The 23,493-nt window shown below is 31.5% G+C and overlaps 3 protein-coding genes across 16 annotated transcripts in view; 1 reads left to right on the top strand and 2 right to left on the bottom strand.

Annotated features, from left to right (window-relative positions):
• Window positions 1-18,779, top strand: part of LOC126917564 (crossover junction endonuclease MUS81) — a 44,775-nt gene extending 25,996 nt beyond the window's left edge. Inside the window, exons 11-15 of the mRNA XM_050724540.1 lie at window positions 11,121-11,214; window positions 11,502-12,040; window positions 17,996-18,082; window positions 18,361-18,471; window positions 18,705-18,779. The gene's annotated coding sequence lies outside the window, so the exon portion shown is untranslated. The remainder of the gene's footprint in view (window positions 1-11,120; window positions 11,215-11,501; window positions 12,041-17,995; window positions 18,083-18,360; window positions 18,472-18,704) is intronic.
• On the bottom strand, window positions 371-4,639 carry LOC126917574 (uncharacterized). Its single transcript, XM_050724578.1, has 10 exons — window positions 4,003-4,639; window positions 3,397-3,560; window positions 3,181-3,306; window positions 2,985-3,102; window positions 2,598-2,862; window positions 2,355-2,471; window positions 2,195-2,285; window positions 1,982-2,118; window positions 1,768-1,900; window positions 371-578 (listed from the first exon to the last, which is right to left on the bottom strand). Coding segments are annotated over exons 1-10 (1,206 nt in total). The 5' UTR covers window positions 4,004-4,639; the 3' UTR covers window positions 371-524.
• LOC126917570 (odorant receptor 9a-like) lies at window positions 5,205-22,316 on the bottom strand. Of its 14 annotated transcripts, none has more exons than XM_050724565.1 (11): window positions 16,852-17,997; window positions 8,130-8,866; window positions 7,792-7,955; window positions 7,540-7,665; window positions 7,341-7,458; window positions 6,967-7,231; window positions 6,414-6,530; window positions 6,234-6,324; window positions 6,021-6,157; window positions 5,576-5,708; window positions 5,205-5,500 (listed from the first exon to the last, which is right to left on the bottom strand). In XM_050724565.1, the coding sequence occupies exons 2-11, from the start codon at window positions 8,134-8,136 to the stop codon at window positions 5,447-5,449; spliced, it is 1,212 nt and encodes a 403-aa protein (XP_050580522.1). In that variant the 5' UTR covers window positions 8,137-8,866; window positions 16,852-17,997; the 3' UTR covers window positions 5,205-5,446. The 14 variants fall into 14 exon arrangements, with proteins under 14 accessions (XP_050580522.1, XP_050580524.1, XP_050580521.1 ...); XM_050724567.1 differs by lacking the exon at window positions 16,852-17,997 and adding an exon at window positions 10,002-10,965; XM_050724569.1 differs by lacking the exons at window positions 5,205-5,500; window positions 5,576-5,708; window positions 6,021-6,157; ... (6 more) ...; window positions 8,130-8,866; window positions 16,852-17,997 and adding exons at window positions 12,040-12,262; window positions 12,338-12,470; window positions 12,800-12,936; ... (5 more) ...; window positions 21,456-21,619; window positions 21,765-22,313.
• Between the last annotated feature and the right edge of the window lie 1,177 nt (window positions 22,317-23,493).

Below are 23,493 nucleotides of genomic sequence, written 5' to 3'. Positions count from 1 at the left end.
GACATGGATGAGCAGTTATTATAATTAGGTGTTGGTATACCAACTGAATATTGATTATAAGTGGTGGGAAATTCTTCATAGCGTTGATTGCTTGAAAACATTTCTTTACTTACTACGATAAAAGTGTACGGTGTATTCGAGTTCGGATACTTTCCTCGATTTTCAATTAAGAATTCACCTTCGACATATTTATCACTGATTGCAACACGCGAATATTCTAACAACAGAACTGTTATCTTTGTACTTGTACCGATTTTATCTGCCTAAATCTGTATAATTATTCTTGAAGTGGTGTTGAAAGAATTCAGTGAAATGGTAGCAAATGTGCTATTTAGGTACGAATTATGTACTGAAATATTAACACGGTATCTGAAGTGTGTGGTTTTATATTTCTATTCGTCTGAGTAGTCCAATATATCTAGTATTACATGTAAATTATCTATCATATCATTTCTATACTTGATAAAACTGTATATAACACACAGTGGATGTATGAACGATTACATTCGACAGATAGTGCTGAGTTAATCTTTCACTGACATCATCATTGTAATATAGGACATGCACGTTTTGAAGGTCTGAAAATTAAAATATTCGTAAGTAGTGGATAATACATATACGTGTATACAGGATGTTTGGCTATAAGCGTAAAAAAATTTAAGGGATGATTCTTGAAGCTAAAATAAGATAAAATCAAAAATAAAAAAATTCCGTCTTCTGATTTGTTTTTCAGTCATTGTCGATTAAAAATTGTCCGAAATATTCCTGTGCTCGAGCAAGCCTCCTTACACGAACGAAAAATATTTAGATCAACCTAAGCAACGGAGTGCGCAGGGATTCTCAAATCGAACGATACACGGGCAACAGATTCCCTCGTACAAATGTAGAGAAAAAAGAAAAGAGAAAAGCTGTAGAGAAGAAAATAATGACATTCGAAGTCGCAAATTATCCTGCACGACGTTTTCTAAGAAAAATCGGTCAACCACAGACGGGGCAATGATAGTACGTGTGTGAAATTTATATAAACATTGTTTATGTATGACATTATTTATCATTTATTTATGGAGACAGAGAACTAGGAGAAACATTAATCCTCTCTACTTGAAAATTCCACGAGGCGATTTTCGATATGCTGTTATGTACTTTAATAAGTAGACAAGTATAACGTGTATTCTACGATTTTTCTGAGAAAACATTGCACAGGACAATTTAGGTTTTCGAAAGTCATTATCTTCTTCTCTACGGCTTGTGCGAGGGAACCTGCTGCCCATGTGTCGTTCGATTTGAGGATCACTGTGCATCCCACTCCTTAGGTTGACTTAATTTCGTTCCTGTAAGGGCGCTTGCTCGCATACAGGGATATTTCAACCAATTTTTAATTGGTAATAATCAACAAACGAATCAGAAAACGCAAATTTTTTATTCTTGATTTTCATTTTATTTTAGCTTCAAGAATCACACCTTAAATTTTTTTATACCTATAGCTAAACACTCTGTATAGTAGTATGCAGCAGTTTTCACCCAAATAGACCTTTCACATGATATTATAAAAATGATATTTGAAAGAATTTTATCTGATATTGAATATAAGGGCATAACAGGTAGAAAGGGACAGTATAACAAATGATACTTGGTTTATGGTCATACTATACTATGTACTTCGAAAGGTTCTTTAAAATATCATTTTTGCGATATGTAATGTAAAATCAGAAATTTTTATATACCATTGTACGTACATACATATAATATTGTTAAATTTATACATACTATTCCGAAGTTTTCTATATTCATTTCATACAATCCACCTGCCGTTAATGAACAAAACCTTTTGCATCTTATTTGCATCACGTATAGTACTTTTTGAATCTGCATGGGTGCCTTGTACCATTTGGAGCTGTAACTATTTTGATACGAGCATTTAATTTTATCCAAGCCTGTGATTAATATATATAGTTTATATGAATACTTTCTAAACACATACATATTATCTGCTAAATCAGAACAATGATCCAGAAGCACCTGGCCAGGTAAACTAAGTAAAAGTAAATGAAATTGACAAGCCCCACAAAATACTGCACTTCGTATTGCTTCTTCCGGTCTGTCTAAGTTTATCACTGTCTGAAGAATAATATAAACAAATTATTTTCCCGAAACTATTTTTAATATTTGTTATCATTTTGATGATTGTTTTTACTTGAACAGCTGTTGCGCTTATCCCCAACATATTCAATCCAACCTGAATTAAGTAACTACCTTGACTGCTTTGTTTCAATATGTCTGAGAATCTTTAAAATTAATGAAGATGTATATTAGTGACATTTCGTAATTTTTTGATTATTGTATTAAATACAGACCGTATGGCTTCATTGTGAATTATCGCGCAACTCCGGATCTTTTCATACGTATAATTCTCAGACATAGATTCACCAGTAAAGTTGTTTGGATTCACAGTTGCTTTTTGAACTCGGTGTCTGCGGTTATGATAACAAATAATGAGTATGTATATACTTAGTATAAATATAGTGATTACAATATTTACTGGTGCATGAAAGAATGGCGAGTAATAACCAAGTCTTGCATATCATTATGACATTTACCCACAAACCGCAAATAATCCACTACTGTGATGAATTATTAGCATGTATAACCAATCAGCACCTATTATGGTGAACACTACAACGATAGAGCTCCAAAATAATTGTAAATAAATGTAAAAGAAATAGTCGTCATCGTTAAAAAATATGTAATTAACTCTTAGTAGTTGTTGGCGTGTTCGAGTTCCGTTTATTGGATGGACAATATCGAGAATAGGAGAAACTAGTGGCACCAGCAAGAACAATACCATAAAAAATATTAAAGTGTCTGAAAATTAGTACAGTTGATTTTTTACGTATAAATAATTTTATGTATGTTAGGAAGTACTGTTTTGGTTAAAAATTAAAAATATTGGAAATCATGATAAGAATTGGGATAGCTTTACTTACTACGATAAAAGTGCGCCATTCTGTTGCCTTGCTTGACGACTTCCTCCAGAACGTGCAATTCGCCATTTAATTTCAGTTGTTCCCATTGTTTTGCCACAAGTTGGAACATTTTGTTAAACTTGAAAAAGATAAGTATTTATCCATTTAACAACGTGTGTAGTTGACAATTTCTTTACATAAAAAGAAATTAGCGCACACTTCGCCTGTTGAAATGCATATTTAATATTTTAACAACACTGGCGGAAGATGTGACAAAGTGTGGCAGACACTCGATGACTCCATCCATGTCCTTCTTATGCAACGACACAAGTAACTCTGTGGTCTATCGATTGCAAGTCCCAATTGTTTAATGACATTAGCTTATTGTTAGCTTTATTACTTTTCACCATAATGATTATCGTGTTTTTCTTACCGCTGGGATAGTAATGCTTGCGATACTAGTCACTACTATTACTACAATAATATTTCTAATGCTACTTTTATGACGCGGATCTTGTCCCAAAAGTTGGATGTATCGTTCGAGTTTGCTGTAGTAAGGCACTTGAAATATTTCGGGACCTCCGGTTACCTGAAACACTGAATACTCAAAACCCACATTAATTACACCATCGTGTTATATCAAATAGCATAGAAAAAACATCAATATAGGATTAATACCATTAGTCACTACGTGTTTTTATATATTTATGTGAAGTTGCAAGGAAAAGAGATGTAATGAATGCATATAATATTTAAAAATACACAGGATGTTCGGCTACAGGTGTCAGGAAATTTAGGAGGTGATTCTTGAAGCTGAAATAAGACGATCATCAACGATCATATCATATGCCAAAATGTATAAAATATTCAAAATATAATATTGCCTGTAATATGTAACAGGTAAAAATATCTTTTTCCTGGGTTCGATTTTTCAAATCTATTCATACAAAGTGGGATTTACATAAATATCTGCTTATCCCAATTATTAATTTAAAGAGAACTAAATATTTTAGTTTTAGTGTAAATCTCTTTCCCTTACTGGCTGTTGCTTCAGGTTTCAAACGTCGGCCTTTTTAATTTGTGTAACCGCTTTCAACAAGAAATCGCGTGTGTAAGAAGCGTCGTATGGAGTATGAGATTCCCTTCTCGTAGAAATCAATATGCTTCATATGTAGTTATACTGGACATTCAATGTTACTGGAAATGCATAATTTTCGTCATTAAATATTATAGTAAATCGATTTGTTGTCAAGTACCTTGCTACGATATCATTTTTAAATTTGTGATATCATCTTTGACATCATAATGATGGCTTTCCGACGTTCCTGTAAGACATGTTACATCGCTCTGCGGGACATGGTACAGCTGTTATTGTAATTAATTATGGTATACCAACTAAATAATTTATCGTGAGTGCTAACAAAGCATTCGTAGCGCTGGCTGCTTGAAAACATTTCTTTTTATGCACAGCGTATCCTAGTTATAACACTTCCTCTGACTTTCAATTGAAAAGTCTCAGTGAAGAGTTTATCATTGTTTGCAACACATGAATATTGTAACAATAGAAGTGGCATTTATTTCAACTTCTTAAGATTGTCAAGTTATTTTTGAAGGAAATGTAAGGAAGATTCAGTGAAATAATAGTGAATGTATATTATTTAGCTTCGATTTATGTATTAAAGTATTAACACTGTATTTGAAGTGTGTGGTTTTATATCATTATTTGCAGATTCATTGAAATCGTTCAATTTATTCAATATGACATATCGGCTATTTATTCTTATGTCAGATAAAACTGTGTAGAACATACAGTAGATATGATTACATTCGACAGGTAGTGCGGATTCAATATTTCACTGATATTAACGTTGTAATATAGGACATGTATACTTTGACAGTTTGAAGGTTAAAATATTCATAAATAGTACGTAATATAATATATGTAACTATTATAGTTAGGAAGTTTTCAGCCAGGTTCTTCACTTTATATTGTAAAAACGATATTTAAAATAATCTTATGTAATACTGAATATGACAGCATAATAAGGAAAAAGATACAGTAGCACAAATCATAATTGGTTTATGTTCATAGTGTAGTATGTACTTCATAATATTCTTTAAATTATCGCTTTAAAAATATGAAATGAAAAATTAGGAATTTTTGTGCACTTTTCTAGTTACATATAATAGTGCTAGTTTTATTAATGCTAGTTCAATTAGGACCCGTATTATTTCTGTTAATAAATATGTATACATACATACATTGTACTTTTTGGCGATATTTAAAAAGATCCAGTACAGTAATTTTTGGGAAGGAACACAGTATTACTTACGAATTAAAGTATATCAATTAATTATTGTGATTTATTAATTTTATTTGTACGTTCGATATAATGACAAACTATTATATCGGTTATTATACCATCTTCATGCTTACTCAGTCCAAGTATAAAATGCAACGGATATAGAGGTAACAGTTAACTTCATCCTTTCAATGACAACATCATCGTAATGTACGATATGCAGGTTTTGAAGGTCTTACAATGAAAACGATTATAAATAATGGTTGATATAGTACAACAATTACAATCGACTTATGCTGTGTTACATACAGTTCCAAAGTTCTCAATGTTCATTTGGTACAATCCACACGCAGTTAGTGTACATGGGCTTCTAGTTCTTATTTGCATCATGTAAAGCATTTTTTGAGTTTTTACTGGTACTCCATACCATGTAGAACCGTATCTGTTTCGATGTCAGTAAAATATTACATTCTATGATTAATAAGAAGCAGCAGAATCTTGATTATCTGATCTAATCATGATCTAATCGAATAGCTTTGTTTGGACATAGGAAAGCATCATTTACTTTGAATTATTTTATAAATACTAATATCAGAAGCGAACAAAAATGTTTGGATAAAAAAGTAAAAATTTTCAGTTCCTATTCTTATTTTTCAATCTCTCATATACAGAATCACCCACAAATTTTCATTAATCTGTGATCTGATAATCGAGGTTCTACCGCAGTTACGTTTCGAAAGCACTAAACACGTACAATTGTTTCGTTAGTTCGGTGCAATGATCTACAAGTATCTGTCCAGGTAAACTGAGCATAAATAAATGAAACTGATTAGCTCCGCACAATACAGCGCTTTTAATTGATATTCCCGGTCTATCTAAATTAATGACTGTCTGCAAATATAAAACAGTTGATTAGGTTAATGATTTTTCAAGTTTTACTAGATTTTCACTGTATGAGTGTCTGTACTTGAACGGCAGTTGTGGTTATACCAATCATAGTTAGTCCAATTTGAATCATATAGCTAATTCGATTGTTCTCATCTAATATATCATAAAAGCTAAAAATGCAACAAACAAAAATGATTAATGTCGTTCAATAATAATTTAAAAATTTATTATACTATATCGTTATTTGTTAAATACAAACTCTATGGCTTTATTGTGCATGATCACGCAATTTCTGATCTGTTTGTATGTGTAATGTTCCGACATAACTTCATTAGTAAATGAACTTAAGTGCCTTGTTTTTTTCTGGATTTGATGCCTGGATATATAACAAGAATTAAAAGAAATTATCATGATATCTGTTGATACATACAGTGGATGACAAAAGTATATATGTTGTTTCATTTATACATCAATTACATATGTTTTATAAAACGTTTTGAAATTTTATTAACACTAATGCGACACATCTGTCATTATTGTATTAGTAAAGTTTCAAACCAATCTAAAATTGTATATAAATGTATATAAATGTATATAAATGGATATAAAAGCTATAAGACATTTACTATCAAAGAAGTAAAAGATTAGTATTTGGATGCTCAAGTACTTTCGTGACCCACTGTAATAAACATCTGAAAAACTGTAATATTATAATTATGGTGCAACGTATTAAAAATGTGCTAATATGTTTAAGCGGTAGTGAATATACATAATTATATGTAATATAATTGTATTGAGTAAATAATATTCACCCACATACTATAAATAGTCCACTATTATGGTGAACTATCAGCATCAATAAAGAATCTACGGTAACTATGCTTATTGAAACTACTATTGCCGCCCAAGATAACTGTAAGTACACGCAGAAAAAATAATTACGGCTATCAAAAAACACGTAATTAACATTAAGTAGTTGTTGTCGTGGTCGAGTTTCGTTTAGTGGAAGAAAGATATCCATCATAGGAGAAATCAGTGGAACGAATAAAAAGAGTACCATAAATGTCATTAATGTATCTGAAAAGATTAGAATTAATCATTCAAGTGCGAAATATTAAGTGGTATGAATCTGTTTTTACGTGTACTAGAAGTAAGCCGTTTAAAAAATTAAGACACGATAACTTACTTCGATACAATTTCGCCAATTTACTGCCCCGTATGGTGACTTCTTCCAGAATGTACAAATCTTGACTTAATTTCAGCTGCTGCCATTCTTTTGTTATAGAATCGAACAATTTTCTAAACTAGAACGTAAAACGTGTTGTCATATCTTTATAACATGCTTTCGTCTGCAAAAATTATTCAATAATAATAAATACACGTACATTTTCTCTGTTGAGATAGACATTCATTATTTTAACGAAACTGGTCGCAATTGCAGCTAAATGTGGCAAACACTCCAGCATCACGTCCAAATTCTTGGTGTATAATGATTCGTACAATGCGATTGACTAATGAATTATAAATTCCAGTTGTTTAATGACATTACTTGACTATTTAATTTATTACGCAGAATTCAATCAATTGTCTCATATTAACTATTTCTATAACTTGCACCCACGGTATGATTATCTTACCATTGGAATAAGTACGGTTGTTATACTAGTCATCATTATAATCACAGTGATCAATCCATTTTTTTGGTGTGGATCTAGCCCCACAAACCTCAAATACTTCTTGATCATGTTATAATAAGGAATGTCATATATATTGGGATACTGTTCCCCGGTTTTCTGAAATACTATATAATTCGAAAATTAAATAAAATTATTTGAATGAATTATATTTGAATAAAACTATCGATATAAAATATATACAGAAATATAACTCAGATACCGTTAATATTATTAGTAAACGAAACGTTAGATATTTTGATCGCGGTATAATATAAGTATATTGCGTTCCTTTCTCTTACCGTCCATGTTTCCAAATTTCGAAACAGCGACTTGTAAAGAAACGCAACGCACGGAACCACAAACTCAATAAAACTGGCATGCCGGGCCGAAGGCATGAAGCGATTCTTTATAGATCCAAAGTATCAAGCAGTAGTAAATTGATTCGGTAAAGTGTAGAGAAACTTAATGACAGTATTTTCATATTATTTCATTTATTGTATCGAGGCAAAACAATTTGATTGCTGGTATTATTGTATAAGCAGTTTGTACGGTAGTTACATATGTGCATACCTATAAGAAAATGACGTAATCGTTCTTTTAAGGGACTGCCAATTTCAGTTAGGATGCACATTATAAAATATCAATCATCTCTTTCTAAAGCTGTCGCTTGTTGGACGCTTCGTTGGATGACAAAGAATAAGTCCCCTATTGTTAAAGAACATAGATACCTCGAAGATAAATGTAGAGATATAGACAGAGGAGAGATTACGAATATGAGATAGGGTAGAAATATGAGAGAACAAAATTCTATTCCGTACATAGTACTTACAGTTACAATTACAGTACAGTTCTGACAATTTTGATAATGTCGATCGATATGAATTTTGTACATCACGCGTTATGACGACTAGAACACTCTCTCCTAGCAACCATTGCTGATAGATATCGTTCTTTTATTTAATATACATTTTACGTTCCAGTCGCAGTAGGAAGTGTCTTCACGCTCTTATTGAAGTGAAACTCACGTTGGTTTACTCTGTGATTTTGAAACAAAACAAAAACGGGAAGTTATACTACTATAATCGAGATCTAGTAAATCAATGAAGATGTGAAGTGCTTATGGTTTTAATTGTAGTATAATAAGAAAAACTGAAATAACGAATTGGTAGAAATATGAGAAATACTATATTGCTAGTTGTATATAGTTGGCCTATATGTGCGCCAAAATTAATGAAGATATTACTGCTAAGAATGTATGTAACTTGCATACAATTAGCAAATAACCTGCACTCTCCAGTAAAAGAAAATCACTAAGGACGCAAATTTTAGTAGATGAATTGATTTAAATTCCATTCGACAAATTCAGATGCCCAACCAGAATTTTTCACGGCAAAAATAATATTTTCCGAATATTTTAAAGGCGAATTGTACATTCAGTGCCTATCGTGTCGATCAACTTTTTTTCTCAAAAGTAACACGGTTTCACCTTACTATCGTAATTTTTAATAGTCCGATTTTACCTACATTTAGAAAAAGTACAAAATGAAATGTTGATTGCAGTTCTTAACAGAGGTTTCCTGTACACATAATTGAAACTATTTAATTCTTTAAGAAAGTACTGTGAGTTTATTTTACTATTTTAGATATTATAGCTAAGTGAAGGTTCTTCTACGAACGAAAAAAGTCATGGTTATAATGTAACTTACAAGGCATGCGTATTTCTGAAATTTTGTTTCCGACCTTGTTATAGTTGAACAATGAAAAACCTTCTTACACACAATACGAAAATAAACTTTTTTGTGATAATGTACAAAGAATTCAGAGGAATAGAGTTTTATAATCTTATTTGCATTTTCGACAAAATCATTTCATTCGATAAGTATATAATCGTGTCAGTTACTTATTGTGCAAGATGCAGGTATCATAATTTCAACTAAAATTATGGTCGCTTTATTCTACTCCTTATTTTATAAGACGAAGATGAAACATACTGTGTACATGTAATAGAAGAATAATATATATATGGGGAAGAAATCTAGTAAGTACTAATAGTAGTTAATCGTTAATTTAGACATGTAATTTTATTACACAATCATTTTTGTTTGCATATTCAATAGGGTGATTTAAATAATACAAAATTAATGATATATGTCGGTTACTTTTACTATTACCTGCATTCTTGTTTAGTCCAAATTCAATGTCAGAATATAATGACTATACTACCATATTTCCCACAGCTGACGTGGAAGCATTATTCTGCCGTCGTTATCACTGTGAAAGACGACATGCACGTTTTGAAGGTCTTAAAATTTAAAATAATCGGAAAGTAGATAATATACAATTACGGTATACACATACAAGTACAGCATTATAGAAATACATAATATTCCGAAGTTTTCCATATTCATTTCGTGGAATCTATCTGCTGTGGAGACACATGACTTCCTTCTCCTTATTTGCGTCACGTAAAACATTTTTTGAATTTTTACCGATATGTTATACCATGTGGAATTGTACCTATTTCAATTCGGTTAAACGTTACATTGCAGATTAGTATGATAACTTGCATATGATGGCCACACTAAATAGGACACTAAACACGTACTATTGTTTCATTAAGTCAGCATAATAGTCTAGAAGTATTGTCCAGATAAACTGAGCACAAACTAATAGAACTGAATGGCTCCACAAAATACACCACATTTAAGAGCTCGTACTGGTGTATAAAAATTGACGACTGTCTGAAACATAAGGATAAACTACTGTCTTTAACGCCTCAAAACAAAAACTCAAATTGTTTGGTCCAACTTTTAAAAATTGATTCGATTTCGTAAATCACTTTTTACAGTGATGATATTTCCATTCAATTGGGTCATTTCATTGTCTTGTAGGACTATTTTTTCTAGAAGGGATAATTAATTATTTCATTACAACTACTGCCACTCTTTCGACGCGAAATCGAACATCTTGTTAAACTACAATATATAAAATACCATGTCCTTTCAACATTTCAACATTTGTTGCCTGAAATCTACTTTGTATAATAAATAATTGACGTACGTCCTTTCTATACATATGTATACTCGATAATTTAACGATACTGGGCATATAAGCAGCTACATTCGGTAGACATTCAAACACATTCCTGCATATAATTCTAATAATGAATAATTCGAACTCCGACTGTTTGTCAATCTTACCTGATTATTTAATCTGTTACGTGCAATTCACTCTTCAGTTTCTTCTTTTTATTTATAATAACTTTATAGAAACTATTCTTCTTCTTACAGATGGCTGGAGTATGCTTGTGATGTTAATCATCACAACAATTGTGCTAGTATTTCCGGAATTCTTGTTTTTGACGTGGTAGTAGTTCTACTAATTGTAAATACTTCTTGAGTACTTTATGGTACTAGATTTCAGACACATCACGATACTGTCTTACGTTTCCCTGAAATACTTAATATAATACTTTTACGAGCCATTTTAAATATAATTGATTGATTTTAATCGCGATGTAAATATTATCTCGTTGTACCTTTGCCTTACTGTCCATGAGATCAGATTTTTAGAATAGCATCATGGTAGTTAATGAATCCACATGCAAGCGTAATTCTGTTTGTAACTATTTAATGTTCGTAAATTATATAAATGTAGCTATTCATTTCCAGAACTGACGGACAATATCTAGTAAACACAGTTGTACTAAATACTCGGCATTACATGAAGTACGAAATTGCAATCATTAGATATGGCTGCGAATCATTTTGTTTATTGGACAGGTACGTATTATTTTTAAAGCAGGTTCAAAGTACGGTCCAAACCACATAGTAGGTAAAAAATGACACGTACGCCATTGTCGTGCCATCTGTCGATTTCCTTGAAAGATCAAGAGCTGTAATTGTTCTGAAATATTGATTACACATTGCACTGCATACGCGTTCGCTGATAAACAGGTAACTGCTCAGTGAAGTAGTTCGAATTTCTACCAGGGCCATTATGTTTTTGTTTGCAGTGTTTTCCGATATAACTGTGCAGTGATGTTGTTTATGTGATGCAAAAAATAAAAAAATAATTATTACTCGCTTGATTTAATTGAGTACTTGTATCATATCGGTTTACCTGGATGACGTTAGTAAACGTGTATACATACACACATTGTGCTTTTTGGCGATAGTTAAAAAGATTCAGTACAGTAATTTTTGGGAAGGTACACAGTATTACTTGCGAATTACAGTATATCAACTAATCATCGTGATTTATTAACACTATTTGCTCGTTCGATATAACGACATACAATTATATCGATTATTATATCATCTTCATGCTTACTCAGTCCAAGTATAAAATGCAACGGATATAGAGGTAACAGTGGACTTCATCCTTTTAATGACATTATCATCGTAATATACGACATGCAGGTTTTGAAGGTCTTACAATGAAAACGATTATAAATAATGGTTGATATAGTACAACAATTACAATCGACTTATGCTGTGTTACATACAGTTCCAAAGTTCTCAATGTTCATTTGGTACAATCCACACGCAGTTAGTGTACATGGCCTCCTAGTTCTTATTTGCATCATATAAAGCATTCTTTGAGTTTTTACTGGTACTCCATACCATGTAGAATTGTATCTGTTTCGATATCAGTAAAACATTACATTCTGTGATTAATAAGATTACATTAGAATCTTGATTATTCGATCTAACCATGGTATGCGCTGTACGGTTAATCGATTTGCTTTGCTTGGACGTAGGAAAACATCATTTACTTTGAATTCTTTTATAAATACCAATATCTGGAAGGACTAAAAATTTTTTGATAAAAATGTAACAATTTTCATCAGTTCCTATTCTTATTCTTCAATCTTTCATATACCGGACCACTCACAAATCTTCATTAATCTGTGATCTGATAATCGAGATTCTGCTGCACTTACGCTTTGAAAACACTAAAAACCTACAGTTGCTTCGTTAGCTCGGTGCAATGATCTATAAGTATTTGTCCAGGTAAACTCAGCATAAACAAATGAAATTGATTAGCACCGCATAGCACAGCGCTTTTAATTGATTCTCCCGGTCTATCTAAGTTAATGACTGTCTGCAAATATAAAACAATTGATTAGGCTAATGATTTTCCAAGCTTCGCTAGATTTTCACTAAGAATACATAAGAATATCTTTACTTGAACAGCTGTCGTGGTTATACCAATCATATTTAGTCCAATTTGAATCATATAGCTAATTCGATTGTTTTCATCTAATATATCGTAAAAGCTGAAAATGCAATGTGTAAAAATTATTAATGTCGTTCAATAACAATTTGATAATTTATTGTATTTTATCGTTATTTGTTAAATACCAACTCTATGGCTTTATTGTGCATGATCACGCAATTTCTGATCTGTTTGTATGTGTAACGTTCCGACATAATTTCATTAGTGAATGAATTTAAGTGCCTTGTACTCTTCTGGATTTGGTGCCTGGATATCAATCGAGAATTAAAAAAAATTATCATAATGTCTATTGGTACATACAGTGGCTGGCAAATGTATATATGTTGTTTCATGTACACATTTATTCTATACGTTGCATAATGCGTTTTGAAATTTTATTGACAGTAATGCGACAGTAAAGTTTCAAACCAATCAAAAATTTTATACAAATATATATAAACGTATATAAACGAATATAAAAGCTATAAAACATTTAGTACAAAAGGAGGTAAATGATTAGTATTTGGCTGCTCAAGTATTTTCGTGACCCACCCCAATAAACATCTGAAACACTTGCACATCTGTAACTTTATAATTATATTGCAACGAATTAAAATATGTGCAAATATTTTCAAGCGGCAATATATATACATATTTTTATGTAATATAGTTGTATTGAGTAAATCATATTTACCCACATACTATAAATAGTCCACTATTGTGGTGAACTAAAAGCATCAATAAGGAATCTACGGTAACTATGCTTATCGAAACTACAACTGAAGCCCAAGATAGCTGTAAGTACACGTAGAAAAAATAGTTATCGCTGTCAAAAAGCACGTAATTAACATTAACAAGTTGTTGTCGTGGTCGAGTTTCGTTTAGTGGAAGAACGATATCCAACATAGGAGAAATCAGTGGAATGAGTAAAAAGAGTACCATACATATTAATAAAGTATCTGAAAAGATTAGAATTGATTATTTATGTGCCAAATATTAAGCAGTACGAAACCATTTTTACGTGTACTAGAAGTATGCCGATTAAAAATTTAAGGCACGATAACACACTTCGATACAATTTCGCCATTTTGCTGCCTCGTATGGTGACTTCTTCCAGAATGTACAAATCTTGACTTAATTTCAGTTGCTGCCATTCTTTCGTTATAGATTCGAACAATTTTCGAAACTACAACATAACACGTGTTGTCATAACTTTATAACATGCTTTCGTACGAAAGGATTATTCAGTAGTAACAAATTTGCGTACATTTTCTCTGTTGAGATGAACATTCAATACTTTAACAAAACTGGTCAAAAGTGCACCTAAATGCGGCAAACACTCGAGCACCATGTCCAGATTCTTGGTGCATAATGATCCGTACAATACGATTGACTAATGAATTATAAGTTCCAGTTGTTTAATGACATTATCTGACTATTTAGTTTATTACGCAGAATTCAATAAATTACCATATTTTAACTATTGTACTATTTCTATAATATGTACGTACAGTATGTTTACCTACCATTGGAATAAGTACACTTGTCATACTAGTCACCATTATAGCTACAATGATCAATCCATATTTTTGGTGTGGATCTAGGCCCAAAAATCGTAAATACATCTTGATCATGTTATAATAAGGAATGTCATATATATTGGGATACTGTTCCCCGGTTTTCTGAAATACTACATATTTCGAAAATTGAATAAAATTATCGATATAAATTATATACTGAAATATAATTCAGATACCGTTAATATTACTAGTAAACGAAACGTTACTTATTTTGATCTGGTTATAATATAAGTATATTGGATCCCTTCCTCTTACCGTCCATGTTTCCAAATTCCTGAAACAACTTTTAAAGAAACGCAACGCACGGAACCACAAACTCAGTAAAACTGTCATGCCGTGTTGAATGCATGAAGCGATTCTTTATAGATCCAAAGTATTAAGTGGTAATAAATTGAATCAGTAAAGTGTAGAGAAACTTAATGACAGTATTTTCATATTATTTCATTTATTGTATCGAGGCAAAACTGTTTGATTGCTGGTGTTATTGTGTTAGCAGTTTATACGGTAGTTACATATGTACATACCTATAAGAAAATGACGTAATCGTTCTTTTAAGGGACTGCCAATTTCAGTTAGGATGCATATTATAAAATATCAATCATCTCTTTCTAAAGCTATCGCTTGTTGGACGCATCGTTGGAAGACAAAGAATAAATCCCCTATTGTTGAAGAACATAGATACCTCGAAGATCAATGTTGAGATATAGACAGAGGAGATATTACGAATATGAGATAGGGTGGAAATATGAGAAAACCAAATTGTATTCTGTACATAGTACTTACAGTTACAGTCACAGTACAGTTCTGACAGTGTTAATAATGTCGATCGATATGAATTTTGTACATCACGCGTTATGACGGCTACAACACTTTCTCCCAGCAACCATTGCTGATAGTTATCGTTCTTTTCTTTAATGTACATTTTACGTTCCAGCCGCAGTAGGAAGTGTCTTCACACTCTTTCTGAAGTGAAACTCACGTTGGTTTACTCTGTGATTTTGAAACAAAACAAAAAAGGGAAGTTATACTACTATAATCGAGATCTAGTAAATCAATGAAGATGTGATATGCTTATGGTTTTGATTGTGGTATAATAAGAAAAACTGAAATAACGAATTGGTAGAAATATGAGAAATACTATATTGCTAGATGTATATAGTTGGCCTATATGTGTGCCAAAATTAATGAAGATATTACTGCTGATAATGTATGTAACGTGCATACAATTAGCAAATAACCTGAACTTTCTAGTAAAAGAAAATCACTAAGGACACAAATTTTAGTAGATGAATTGATTTAAATTCCATTCGACAAATTCAGATGTCCAACCAGAATTTTTCACGGCAAAAATAATATTTTCCGAATATTTTAAAGGCGAACTGTACATTCAGTGCCTATCTTGTCGATCAACTTTTTTTCTCAAAAGAAACACGGTTTCATCTTACTATCGTAATTTTTAATAGTCCGATTTTACTTACATTTGGAAAAAGTACAAAATGAAATGTTGGTTGCGGTTCTTAACAGAGGATTGCTGTACACATAGTTGAAACTATTTAATTCTTTAAGAAAGTACTGTGAGTTTATTTTACTATTTTAGATATTATAGCCAATTAAAGGTTCTTCTACGAACAAGAAATGGCAAGGTTATAATGTTACTTACAAGGCATGCGTATTTCTGAAATTTTGTTTCGTATCTTGCTATTGTTGAACAATGAAAAACCTTCTTACACACAATACGAAAATAAACTTTTTTGTGATAATGTACAAAGAATTCGGAGGAATAGAGTACTATTAATCATTTCTGTAAAGTTCACAGACACAAGGTTCGAATAAAAGTAAAAACAATATATGACAAATGATGGTTTATAATCTTATTTGCATTTTCGACAAAATTATTTCATTCGAGAAGTACACAATCGTGTCAGTAACTTATTGTGCAAGATGCAGGTATCATAATTTCAACTAAAATTATGGTCGCTTTATTCTACTCCTTATTTTATAAGACGAAGATGAAACTTACTGTGTACATGTAATAGAAGAATAATATATATGGGGAAGAAATCTAGTAACTACTAATAGTAGTTAATCGTTAATTTAGACATGTAATTTTATTACACAATAATTCTTGTTTGCATATTCAATAATATAATTTATGATTTAAATAATGGGTGATTTAAATAATACAAAATTAATGATATATGTCGGTTACTTTTACTATTACCTGCATTCTTGTTTAGTCCAAATTCAATGTCAGAATATAATGACTATACTACCATATTTCCCACAGCTGACGTGGAAGCATTATTCTGCCGTCGTTATCACTGTGAAAGACGACATGCACGTTTTGAAGGTCTTAAAATTTAAAATAATCGGAAAGTAGATAATATACAATTACGGTATACACATACAAGTACAGCATTATAGAAATACATAATATTCCAAAGTTTTCCATATTCATTTCGTAGAATCCATCTGCTGTTGAGACACATGGCTTCTTCTACCTTATTTGCGTCACGTAAAACATTTTTTGAATTTTTACCGATATGTTATACCATGTGGAATTGTACCTATTTCAATTCGGTTAAACGTTACATTGCAGATTAGTATGATAACTTGCATATGATGGCCACACTAAATACGACACTAAACACGTACTACTGTTTCATTAAGTCAGCATAATAGTCTAGAAGTATTGTCCAGATAAACTGAGCACAAACTAATAGAACTGAATGGCTCCACAAAATACACCACATTTAAGAGCTCGTACTGGTGTATAAAAATTGACGACTGTCTGAAACGTAAGGATAAACTACTGTCTCTAACGCCTCAAAACAAAAACTCAAATTGTGTGGTCCAATTTTTAAAAATTGATTCGATTTCGGAAATCACTTTTTACAGTGATGATATTTCCATTCAATTGGGTCATTTCATTGTCTTGTAGGACTATTTTTTCTAGAAGGGATAATTAATTATTTCATTACAACTACTGCCACTCTTTCGACGCGAAATCGAATATCTTGTTAAACTACAATATATAAAATACCATGTCCTTTCAACATTTCAACATTTGCTGCCTGAAATCTACTTTGTATAATAAATAATTGGCGTACGTCCTTTCTATACATATGTATATTCGATAATTTATCGATACTGGGCATACAAGCAGCTACATTCGGTAGACATACAAACACGGCATCCACATTGTTCGTACAGATTCCTGCATATAATTCTAATAATGAATAATTCGAACTCCGACTGTTTGTCAATCTTACCTGATTATTTAATCTGTTACGTGCAATTCACTCTTCAGTTTCTTCTTTTTATCTATAATAACATTTTAAAAACTATTCTTCTTCTTATGGTAGGAGCGTGCTTGTGATGTTAATCATCACAACAATTGTGCTAGTATTTCCGGACTTCTTGCTTTTGACGTGGGAGTAGTTCTACTAATTGTAAGTACTTCGTGAGTACTTTATGGTACTAGATTTCGGATATATCACGATACTGTCTTACGTTTCCCTGAAATACTTAATATAATACTTTTACGAGCCATTTTAAATATAATTGATTGATTTTAATCGCGATGTAAATATTATCTCGTTGTACCTTTGCCTTACTGTCCATGAGATCAGATTTTTGGATAGATTTCAGATTTTAGATATGCAAGCGAAACTCTGTTTGTAACTATTTAATGTTCGTAAAGTATATAAATGTACCTATTCATTTCCAGAACTAGCGAACAATATCTAGTAAACACAGTTGTACTAAATACTCGGCATTACATGAAGTACGAAATTGCAATCATTAGATATGGCTGCGAATCATTTTGTTTACTGGACAGGTACGTATTATTTTTAAAGCAGGTTCAAAGTACCGTCAAAACCGCATAGTAGGTAAAAAATGACACGTACGCCATTGTCGTGCCATCGGTCGATTTCCTTGAAAGATCAAGAGTTGTAATTGTTCTGAAATATTGATTACACATTGCACTGCATACGCGTTCGCTGATAAACATGAAACTGCTCAGTGAAGTAGTTCGAATTTCTACCAGAGCCATTATGTTTTTGTTTGCAGTGTTTTCCTATATAACTGTGCAGCGTTGTTGTACATGTGATGCAAAAAATAAAAAAATAATTATTACTCGCTTGATTTAATTGCGTACTTGTATCATATCCGTTTACCTTGATAACGTTAGTAATCGTGTATACATACACACATTGTATTTTCTGGCAATATTTAAAAAGGTTCAGTACAGTAATTTTTGGGAAGGTACACAGTATTACTTGCGAATTAAAGTATATCAACTAATCATCGTGATTTATTAACACTATTTGTTCGTTCGATTTAATGACAAACTATTATATCGGTTATTATACCATCTTCATGCATACTCAGTCCAAGTATAAAATGCAACGGATATAGAGGTAACAGTGGACTTCATCCTTTTAATGACATTATCATCGTAATATACGACATGCAGGTTTTGAAGGTCTTACAATGAAAACGATTGTAAGTAATGGTTGATATAGTACAACAATTACAATCGACTTATGTTGTGTTACATACAGTTCCAAAGTTCTCAATGTTCATTTGGTACAATCCACACGCAGTTAGTGTACATGGCCTCCTAGTTCTTATTTGCATCATATAAAGCATTCTTTGAACTTTTACTGGTGCTCCATACCATGTAGAATTGTATCTGTTTCGATATCGGTAAAACATTACATTCTATGATTAATAAGAAGCAGCAGAATCTTGATTATTCGATCTAACAATGATATGCGCTATTCGAATAATCGAATAGCTTTGTTTGGACATAGGAAAGCATCATTAACTTTGAATTATTTTATAAATACTAATATCAGAAGCGAACAAAATTGTTTGGATAAAATAGTAAAAATTTTCATCAGTTCCTATTCTTATTCTTCAATCTTTCATGTACAGGACCACTCGCAAATCTTCATTAATCTGTGATCTGATAATCGAGATTCTGCTGCACTTATGCTTTGAAAACACTAAACAGCTACAGTTGTTTCGTTAGCTCGGTGCAGTGATCTATAAGTATTTGTCCAGGTAAACTCAGCATAAATAGATGAAACTGATTTGCACCGCATAGCACTGCGCTTCTAATTGATTCTCCCGGTCTATCTAAGTTAATGACTGTCTGCAAATATAAAACAATTGATTAGGCTAATGATTTTTCAAGCTTCGCTAGATTTTCACGAAGAATATATAAGAATATCTTTACTTGAACAGCTGTCGTGGTTATACCAATCATATTTAGTCCAATTTGAATCATATAGCTAATTCGATTGTTTTCATCTAATATATCGTAAAAGCTAAAAATGCAATGTATAAAAATGATTAATCTCGTTCAATAACAATTTGATAATTTATTGTATTTTATCGTTATTTGTTAAATACCAACTCTATGGCTTTATTGTGCATGATCACGCAATTTCTGATCTGTTTGTATGTGTAACGTTCCGACATAATTTCATTAGTGAATGAATTTAAGTGCCTTGTACTCTTCTGGATTTGGTGCCTGGATATATATCGAGAATTAAAAGAAATTATCATAATGTCTATTGGTACATACAGTGGCTGGCAAATGTATATATGTTGTTTCATGTATACATTTATTCTATATGTTGCATAAAGCATTTTGAAATTTTATTGACTGTAATGCGACACATCTGTCATTATTGTATTTGTAAAGTTTCAAACCAATCTAAAATTTTATACAAATATATATAAACGTATATAAACGAATATAAAAGCTATAAAACATTTAGTACAAAAAAAAGTAAAATATTAATATTTGATTGTTCAAGTACTTTCGTGACCCATTCTAATAAACATCTGAAAAACTTGAACATCTGCAATTTTATTGTTATATTGCAATGAGGTAAAATATGTGCAAATATTATTAAGCGGCAATATATATACATAATTATATGTAATATAATTGTATTGAGTAAATCATATTTACCCACATACTATAAATAGTCCACTATTATGGTGTACTATAAGCATCAATAAAGAATCTACGGTAACTATGATTATCGAAACTACTATTGACGTCCAAGATAACTGTAAGTACACGTAGAAAAAATAGTTATCGCTGTCAAAAAGCACGTAATTAACATTAAGTATTTGTTGTCGTGGTCGAGTTTCGTTTAGTGGAAGAACGATATCCAACATAGGAGGAAGCAGTGGAACGAGTAAAAAAAGTACCATACATATTAATAGAGTATCTGAAAAGATTAGAATTGATCATTTATGTGTGAAATATTAAGTAGTACGAAACCATTTTTGCGTGTACTAAAAGTACATCGATTGAAAATTTAAGACACGATAACTTACTTCGATACAATTTCGCCATTTTGCTGCCTCGTATGGTGACTTCTTCCAGAATGTACAAATCTTGACTTAATTTCAGCTGCTGCCATTCTTTCGTTATGGAATCGAACAATTTTTTAAACTGTAACATAACACGTGTTGTCATAACTTTATAACATGCTTTCGTCCGAAAAGATTGTTCAATAGTAATAAATTTGCGTACATTTTCTCTGTTGAGATGAACATTCAATATTTTAACAACACTGGTCAAAAGTGCACCTAAATGCGGCAAACACTCGAGCACCATGTCCAGATTCTTGGTGCATAATGATCCGTACAATACGATTGACTAATGAATTATAAGTTCCAGTTGTTTAATGATATTCTCTGACTATTTAATTTATTCCGCAGAATTCAATCACTTTATATATTTTAACTATAGTACTATTTCTATGACTTGCATTCCCCATATGTTTACCTTACCATTGGAATAAGTCCGCTTGTCATACTAATCACCATTATAATTACAATGATCAATCCATATTTTTGGTGTGGATCTAGGCCCAAAAATCTTAAATACTTCTTGATCGTGTTATAATAAGGAATGTCATATATATTGGGATACTGTTCTCCGGTTTTCTGAAATACTACATATTTCGAAAATTGAATAAAATTATCGATATAAAATATATACTGAAGTATAATTCAGATACCGTTAATATTATTAGTAAACGAAACGTTAGTTATTTTGATCTCGGTATAATATAAGTATATTGGGTCCCTTCCTCTTACCGTCCATATTTCCAAATTCCTGAAACAACGACTTTTAAAGAAACGCAACGCACGGAACCACAAACTCGATAAAACTGGCATGCCGTGCCGAATGCATGAAGCGATTCTTTGTAGATCCAAAGTATAAAATGGTAGTAAATTGATTCGGTAAGGTATAGAGAAACTTAATGACAGTATTTTCATATTATTTCATTTATTGTATCGAGTCAAAGCTGTTTGATTGCTGGTGTTATTGTATTAGCAGTTTATACGGTAGTTACATATGTGCATACCTATAAGAAAATGACGTAATCGTTCTTTTAAGGGACTGCCAATTTCAGTTAGGATGCACATTATAAAATATCAATCATCTCTTTCTAAAGTTGTCGCTTGTTGGACGCTTCGTTGGAAGACAAAGAATAAGTCCCCTATTGTTGAAGAACATAGATACCTCGAAGATAAATGTTGAGATATAGACAGAGGAGATATTATGAATATGAGATAGGGTGGAAATATGAGAAAACCAAATTCTATTCCGTACATAGTACTTACAGTTACAGTCACAGTACAGTTCTGACAGTGTTAATAATGTCGATCGATATGAATTTTGTACATCACGCGTTATGACGACTAGAACACTCTCTCCTAGCAACCATTGGTGATAGTTATCGTTCTTTTATTTAATATACATTTTACGTTCCAGCCGCAGTAGGAAGTGTCTTTACGTTCTTATTGAAGTGAAACTCACGTTGGTTTACTCTGAGATTTTGAAACAGAACAAAAACGGGAAGTTGTACTACTATAATCGAGATTTAGTAAATCAATGAAGATGTGAAGTGTTTATGGTTTTGATTATGACATAATAAGAAAAAGTAAAATAACGAATTGGCAGAAGTATGAGAAATACTTTATTGCTATATGACCGTCTATATGGTTTATACAGTAAATAATCAAATGGGTGTCAATCTTTCCTTTAAATGGCACGGATAAAGCTAGATAAAGAAATAGAAAAATTTAAATAATTATTTCGAAAAAGATATGATACAAGCTATTAAAGCTGTTTAACTAAAGATATTTGACTACATTAGAACAATGTAGTTATTATAACGTGTGACGATAAACTGTAAGTTATTACTGCTGAGAATATATGTAGCTTGCATAGAATTAGCAAAAAAACTTGCACTATACTATACTACTACCATAATTTTTAATAGTTCGATCTTACCTTCGTTTAGGAAAAGTTCAAAAGCCCCAAAAAAGATCTGGAGTTCTATAAGATCCACGAGATCTACGTTTATACAGCACATTTTACATAAAATTTCCCAAACTTCTTCGTGTGTTTTTTCTATTTATATCTCTTCTGAGACTCTCTACACTGAAAAATAAAATGGATATTCCATATTTATACCCTTCTCTAAATATTTTAATGTTATATGCTCAGTATGCTTATATGTCTCTGTATGCTCTTAGTTGCAAATCTCATAATTTGCATAAATGACACTGATTTTCATTTTACGTAGCGTGCATTACTGAAATTCACAAGTTTAAAATGTTTGTTTCTTCACAAAAAATGATCTTGCTAAGTTTCATTTTCCCAATTTATTTTGGGCTTATGAGCATTGAATATGAAATTATAAAAACTGACAAACATGAAATCATAATACAAGTATCGTTATGTATTTTATTTAGAAAATAATATTAGTGTTTTGTGCTACTTTATTGAAATTAATGAAAGAACAAAGTAAAACGG

Source organism: Bombus affinis, chromosome 6 (genome assembly GCF_024516045.1).
Source record: "Bombus affinis isolate iyBomAffi1 chromosome 6, iyBomAffi1.2, whole genome shotgun sequence".
In the NCBI taxonomy this organism is placed as follows: domain Eukaryota; kingdom Metazoa; phylum Arthropoda; class Insecta; order Hymenoptera; family Apidae; genus Bombus; species Bombus affinis.
The sequence above is the reverse complement of the archived record's forward strand: the minus strand, read 5'-3'. Positions and strand labels throughout refer to the sequence as shown.